The sequence below is a fragment of the Coptis chinensis genome, chromosome 1, assembly GCF_015680905.1.
Source record: "Coptis chinensis isolate HL-2020 chromosome 1, ASM1568090v1, whole genome shotgun sequence".
Classification (NCBI taxonomy): domain Eukaryota; kingdom Viridiplantae; phylum Streptophyta; class Magnoliopsida; order Ranunculales; family Ranunculaceae; genus Coptis; species Coptis chinensis.
The window spans coordinates 66394764-66402009 of NC_141456.1; the positions used below are offsets into that span (position 1 = coordinate 66394764).

General features: G+C 35.5%; 1 protein-coding gene across 1 annotated transcript; it reads left to right on the forward strand.

The window, feature by feature from the left end:
* The first annotated feature begins 2884 nt into the window (after positions 1 to 2884).
* On the forward strand, positions 2885 to 3214 carry LOC147525007 (protein FAR1-RELATED SEQUENCE 5-like). Its single transcript, XM_086577730.1, has one exon. It carries the CDS (start codon positions 2885 to 2887, stop codon positions 3212 to 3214), a length of 330 nt encoding a protein of 109 aa, XP_086433856.1.
* Positions 3215 to 7246: the final 4032 nt, after the last annotated feature.

Sequence of the window (7246 nt, forward strand, 5' to 3'; positions counted from 1 at the left end):
AACCAGTCATTTTTTTCTTTTTTTATTATTTTTTTTTCCTATTTTGGTTATCCACTTCAATTCTATCATTCAGCCCTCTAAAAATTTCCATAGAATCATGATTGCATTTGCAAACCAAGTTTAGCTTTAGGATAGTAAATGGATTGGCAAAAGAGGCGGGTGAGTATTGTTTTTAAAACCAACTTTTGGACAATTGATATGGCTGGATACCAGAGGTCTGGGACTCGAATCCCGCCAGCATCAAAGAGTTACTGATCTCATTTAAAACAGGCTTACCAAACCAACAAAAAAAATGATTTACCTAATTTCTTGTGTATATAACTATTGGTGATATTTTGGACATTTTACACGTTGTTATGCAATTTTTAAGGGTTATTTAGGCTTTGGTCCTACTAATAGTAGTGATATTAGGCTTTGGTCATACTTTTCAAATTAATTAGGCTTTAGTCCTACTTCTTTCACTTGACTGTGAGTCAACTAAATTGACTTTGGTCAAACTGCTTGGTTTTTCAATATGACTAGAATGCCCTTGAATTTGAAAGCTATGCTATCAATATCGAATTAATCGGCCAATTAATCGCGTATCGCTTGTAAACCGATTAGTTTTTACCGATTTTTTTATTTTTTCTCACCAAACTGATTTAATCACTGAATTTACCGATTAATCGGCCGAGATAACCGATTTCTCGCTAAACCGAGAAAAAAAATTATTGAAAATATCGGTTTCCCATCCAAAAAAATACGTAAAATTAACGAATTAGATTCTTAAACCGTATTAATAATAATAGAACCCAATCAATACACAAAGCTAAGAGTTTACTTATTTTCCCCTCCTTAACGAAAGTTAAATATACAAATTATTGTATTATCTCTCTAATAAGTATTATCGCTTCTCAATCCTCTTATTCCTTTAAATATTTAACGTAATTTTTGTGTTTGACATATCTGTAGTACTCCAAAATTGAGCTAGTTAGATGTGATTATGAGAATTTGATATTTTTTGTTGTATCTCGGATAACTGTTTAGAAATATTTGGTATGATTATACTAATATATATTTTGAAAACATCAAATATATACATCCGATATAACCGATTAAATCACCGATTAATCGCATATCGCTCCTTGACCGATTAGTTTCGAAAACCAATTTTAACTGCTTAGTTTGAAAATAAGTGTTTTAAAGCTGAAGTAATTAATTCACGGAGTGTGTGGGTGCATCAATTAGTTTGAAAACCCGTTATTTTAACATCTCGACAAAGTTTGAAAATAAGTGTTTTAAAGCTGAAGTAATTAATTCACGGAGTGTGTGGGTGCATCAATGGGTAAGTGCACTGAATAAATTTTGGCCGTTAATCTTTTTATTTCACACATCTCGACAAAGTGCGTGAAATGAGGGAAAGTGTCCGATTTGTTTCTCCCTCTCATGGCTTGTGAATCGGCTCTTAAACTCAGTTAAACTCGCCACAAAAAACCGGTCATCATATAAACCCACATCAAGCAATTCAATGGTGATGCTACCATCTGGACATTCAATTATATTCTTCCATTGAGACCCACTAACTCCAAAGTCCAAACTGATTCAAGAATACCCACTAACTCCAAATTTATTCAAGAAAAGCAAGCATTATTGTTGTTCAATTTATCAAAATCCCCGCATGCAACTTGACTTTGATAATGGAACTCGTCCGATTCCGCTTGTAATTGGTTAGACAGTGAATGGGTTAGTGCAATCCAACAAATGAAAACTTAACCAGAAAAAGTAGAAGCATACATAAATTTTATAAAAAAAACAGAAGCATACCGAAATTGAACTTGAAACTTAACCCATGTTGATTCTTGTTATGCCAACGCAACAAGCCTTAAACTATCTTTCTTCCCTTTTATAAATTTGTTCTATTTCCATCGAATTATAAAACTAATCATCAACCCAAACGTGAAAAACAAAATCACAAATTTGGATATTGGAATATTTTGTTTTATTAAGATTTGTGGATTGCATTAACCCATTCACGATCCAACAAGTATTCTTTAAGGCAGTGTTGTAGACTTGTAGTGTTCGAGAGAGTGTCGGAACTGGCCATGCGGGTGGTGGCAGTTCTACGTGGAGAAGATGGGGCTGTCTCTACTCACCACTATACTAAGTAGTTAAAATTGGTTTTCGGAAGTAATCGGTGTAGGAGCAATACGCGATTAATTGGTGATTAATCGGTTTAATATTATTATATACAAATATGCAATTATATCTTCAAAATACAAAATACCAACAATTTTCAGCTCAATAATTAAAAAACAATATAGGAAAAGTTGTAAATTCTAATATATTTATTTAGAGGCCATATCTTCTCCGCCCGGGTGTAAAAGTGGCCCTTTTACACCTTACAAAAATATAGTGACCCCTGTTCACCTGTTTAACACCCATAACAAAGAGGTCTAACGGTGTTAGATAGAAGATACCAAAAAAATCAAAACAAAATCGCTACAAATAAGGAAGAATAAAGCAAGAAATGCGTGGAAAATGGGGAGGAGGAAATCTCCACAATCTAAGCCTTCTTCTTCAACTCAAAAAAAAAAAAAAAAAAAAAAAAAAAAAGGTTTTATTCATACTCCCTCCAAAGAAAAGAAAATCTCTTTAACTAACAATGGAAGATTTGTTATATGAGGGATTGGTTTTTCAATCTGAGGAAGAGGCATATGCAAGTTATAATTCCTACGTAAAAATCGGTTTTAGTATTAGGAAGGACAAAATATATTATAGAGCGAGATAGAACAGTGAGGAGGCGGTTCTTTGTATGTTTCAAGGAAGGTGTAATGCGTAAAAAGGATAAGCGGAATGAAAATGTGAAAAATGATAAAATGAAACAAGAATTGGTTGCAAAGCTCGCATGGCTGTTTCGAATGTAAAAAACGAATGGGTTGTTATTGAGGTGGTACATGAACATAACCACGAGTTGGCAACCCCATCCAAGACATATCTGTTGAGGTCTCAAAGGCGTGTTAAAGAGCCACAAGGAGCAGAAATTAGTAGTTTAGATGCTGCAGGAATTGCGTCTATTGATGGTTATAAATATATGACGCATCAAGCTGGAAAACTAGAAAATGTTGGTTTTACATACATCGATTATAAAAATTATCTCCGTAAGAAGCGTGAGCAAGAACTTGGCAAGCACGGAGATGGGAATGCAATTATAGAATCCATCTTTCTTTTACGATGAGTTGCGTGATGATGAAAATCAACTATCAAATATGTTCTGGACAGATGCAACGTCAGTGATGGATTATAATTACTTTGGAAATGTTGTTGTTTTTTATACGACTTACAGAACAAACAAGTATGGACGACCGTTTGCGCCATTTGTTGGTGTCAATCATCATATGCGCCTATTATATTTGGGGTGCGCTTTTGATAGATGAAAGTCTTGAGTCTTTTAAATGGTTGTTTGAAACCTTTTTTAAAAGCAATGTCGAAAACCACCAAAGAATATTATTCTTACCGACCGGTGTCCAAAGAATGGCGAAGGCTATCCCAATTGTTTTTCCAAACACAAAGATCGTCTTTGTTTGTGGCATATATATCTAAATGCTGGAAAGCACCTCCACCATGTATCTGAGTTCCGGGTTTCTAAACGACTTTCAATAAGTGTGTATACAATTGTGAGATAGAGGATATTTTTTATCAAGATGGGACAAGATCTTTGCGTGATTATGATCTTTTGGAAAATAAGTGGTTGGTTGAATTGATCAAAATAAAGAAGAAATGGGCATTAGTGTATGGGGAGACATTTTTTTGTGCGGACATGACCACCACTACTCAGTGGAGAAAGTACCAATAGTCTCTTGAAAAATTATGTGAAGAGAAAGTATAGTTTGACTAAGTTTGTTCATCATTTTGAGTGTCTACTTCAGTCTCGACGACAGGCAGAAATTGAAGCTGATTTCAATTCATCTCAAATGTCCCAAAGGTTATTTGTCTCTACACCCATGCTAAAGCAAGCGTCTGATATGTACACACATGCTGTTTTTGAAATATTTGAAGTTGAGTATAAGGAACATCTTATGTATAACATCAAGGAATGCAGTGTTGATGGTACAACATACACATATGAAGTTACTAGAGAAGGGTCTGTAAGAGGTCGCAATTGATATGTCTAACTTTCAGACTAAGTGTAGCTGCAAAAAGTTTGAGTCCCTTGGCCTTATTTGTCGTCACATATTGATCGAAGGTACTTTATCATAATAATATACATACGATTCCTAATCAATATATACTACAAAGGTGGACTAAAGCAGTGAAAGTCGGAGTTGTAAGAGACAATGGTAGCAAACCAAATTTGTCAAATTGCAATGCAGTTCAATCTTTGCGATACAATGAGTTATGTCATTTGGCAATGAAGCTTGTGACAAAGGGTGCAGTCAATGAAAATGGATATCTAAAAGCTAAAGATGCACTCCAAAAGGGATTGGAAGAAGTTGAGCAGGTTGTACCTATGAAAGAAATATATCTAAGACAATGTTCGAAGTCCAAAAGATTTGGTGTTGCCACAAATGTTGAAGAAAATGATGACGAAGTATTGGTTGTTGCATCTAGATTTGAAAAAGGGAGACCAATGAACGGGACTCGACTGAAAGGCGTATTGGAGCTTAAAAAGAAAAAGAAACAAACGAACACAACACAAGTGCCTTCAAAAAAGATAAAGAGAAATAAGAAAGGTTTGTCATAATTCACGTACATTTTTATTTTGCCCATATGATTGTGATAAGAGCCCAAAACTGTAGTTTTAACCCTGTAACAGTCATACTTTTAGACCAATTATGTGAGTAATAATTAAAAGTTAACACTGATTACGTGTTTTTATGCATTTCAGGCTTCAAAGTCCATTATGCGCAGAAATGTGCCACTTTAGCGAGATAAAGGAGCAAAGGTCAGTTACTAAGGAGTTCCGTGACTAAAGGCCAAGATTCAAGAAGACAAAGCCTTTCTAAAGCCCGATCAAAAGCTGAAAAGTCGACGCCTTGGCGTAAAACAAAGACACAAGTCGTGAGAACTTCCGAAGGCCGTATCTTTGGACTCAGACCTCGGAATGGGGCCTACCTTATGTCAAAACGACCGACTCGGAAAGAGATTTCCAATGGTCTAAGCCTTGACCCAATCAGAGGAGCAAAAGTGGACGAAAAGTCTATTGAAGCCAACTGCAGCTGAAGAGGCCTTTTTGGACTGAAAGAATTGGGTTTTGGGCCTGATTCTCTGGCCCAAAACATGGCTCCAAGCCCATGCACGATTTTTGGATATGAAAGTATAAAAACAAAAGCTTAGCTCTTTGTTAAGGGTAGATAGTTAGGTTAGAAAATAAAGGTAGCTTAGAATAGAAAGTAGCCATTAGAATAGCTTCTAGATCTAGATTTAATTGTTTTTAATTAAGTTTAGTTTCAAATCCAATTTTGGTTTTAGATTAAACTCTTAGAATCATTATTCTTAATTAGTTTGATAAATAAAATAGCTATTTGTCAATTTCAATTCTGGTCATTTACAATTGTTTAGATCTAGTTCCATGTTAAATTAATTACTTTAGAACAAGTAGATTATTAATTTAGTATTTGAATCATTGTTTTATTATTCATTAGATTAAGAAAATAGTGTTCTCCATAAGTTAGTTTCATTTCCATTAATTGTTTAATTTCAATTAAGTAGATTCAATTAATTATCATTATTAGTTTAATTCAATTATTGCATTAGTAGTTTTGAATTGGGTTTAAACAAGCAAAGTTTCAATCTTTATATCATGTCTTGTTTGAATTCCATTGGGAATGATAAGCGTGATGATTCTCGGCTAAACCTCCATTGAGGGGTTGAGAAGTCTTGATGAAAGCTTGATTCCGATTATCGTAGAGTCGTCGTAATTTCCTTTCCACTCTAGAAACGATTAGTTCACCATGAGAATGGGTTTAATCGTTCACATACTAGTTATGAATTGGTAGGAATGTCATGTGTAATTAGGGATTAGGAATAACCATATTCTTCTGCGAAGCAGTTCAATTCGGATTAAGACGATTCGTCGTTAGTAGGATTAAGTCGAGTTAAAGTGGAATCAATCCCCCTTTAACTCCTTATCATAGAATCAACGTAGCATTCCATAGTTGTCCTAATAGTCGACTAGTTGCATCTTGTGGGTAGTTGCATCGTAGTCTAGTTGCCATTCGTAAATCTTTCATTAGACTTTAGAGTTAAGAATACTTATACGAAGAGGACACAGCATGCGGAAGGACTAGGAGTGGAACGAATCACTCTACTCCACTATATCTCATAGGATTGAGAGTAGAAATCTTTGATAAAATATAGGCACATAAATTAGTTTTAGTTTACTTACGTTTTGAGTTTCATCGTTCATTTCGTAGGTAAACTATTCAATTTTATGTTTTATCAAATGGCGCCGCTACCGTCTTAGTTTCACTTTCGCATTGTTTTCGTAGTGTAAGTACTTTTCTTAAAGCCCCATTTCACCCACCCACCCTTGTTTGATTCATACTGTGGTTTTCCGTTTCATCGTTAAAAAGTTCCACGAAAAATTTATCGAGCGCATCGCGCTGCATCGAGGCCGAGCTAAGCCCATAAGCCTGGAACACTGAGCGCGACCCGCCCTAAAACACTGTAATTTCAAGATTACACAGAGCGCGACCGCGCCCTAAGTGAGCGCACCCGCGCCCTAAGCTAGAGTTTTCCGGATTTCTACAGTTTTGATTCGAATTTTGATTTTTCAAGTTTTTCAGTGTTCTAACTTGTTATATACACTGAACACGCGTAAACAAGACGCTATTCATAAGCGAAGCAAGGACGCAATCAGGTATTCCTTTCTTCCACACCTCGCATCTCCTATTAGAGGTTTATACTAGTATATCAGAATTGTTTGGAGTGTTGATGGTTTAGCTAAATTTGGTCTTAGCCTTGTATGAGATTAAGGTGCGGTGAACAAAACACCAAACGTAATCACACAACAACGTCAATAAACAATTCTATCTAATATACCACCCACTACACCTCTAGCTACTATTTCACACACACCACCTGACACAATGCCCGACGAAGGAGAAACTCCTCTCTCGGACTTTTATAAAGCCTTGGCGATAGCCCCAAATCTTGCATCGTTCTAGCGGACCACGTGGGGATTTTGAATCCCCAAATATTTTAATTTGTTACCCGTTTTTTATGGATTAGACCATGAAAAACCTTATCGGCACATCGTGGGATTGAA

Coding starts and splice junctions, on each gene's coding strand:
- LOC147525007 (XM_086577730.1), top strand. CDS start 2,885: ATGGCTGTTTCGAATGTAAAAAACGAATGGGTTGTTATTGAGGTGGTA.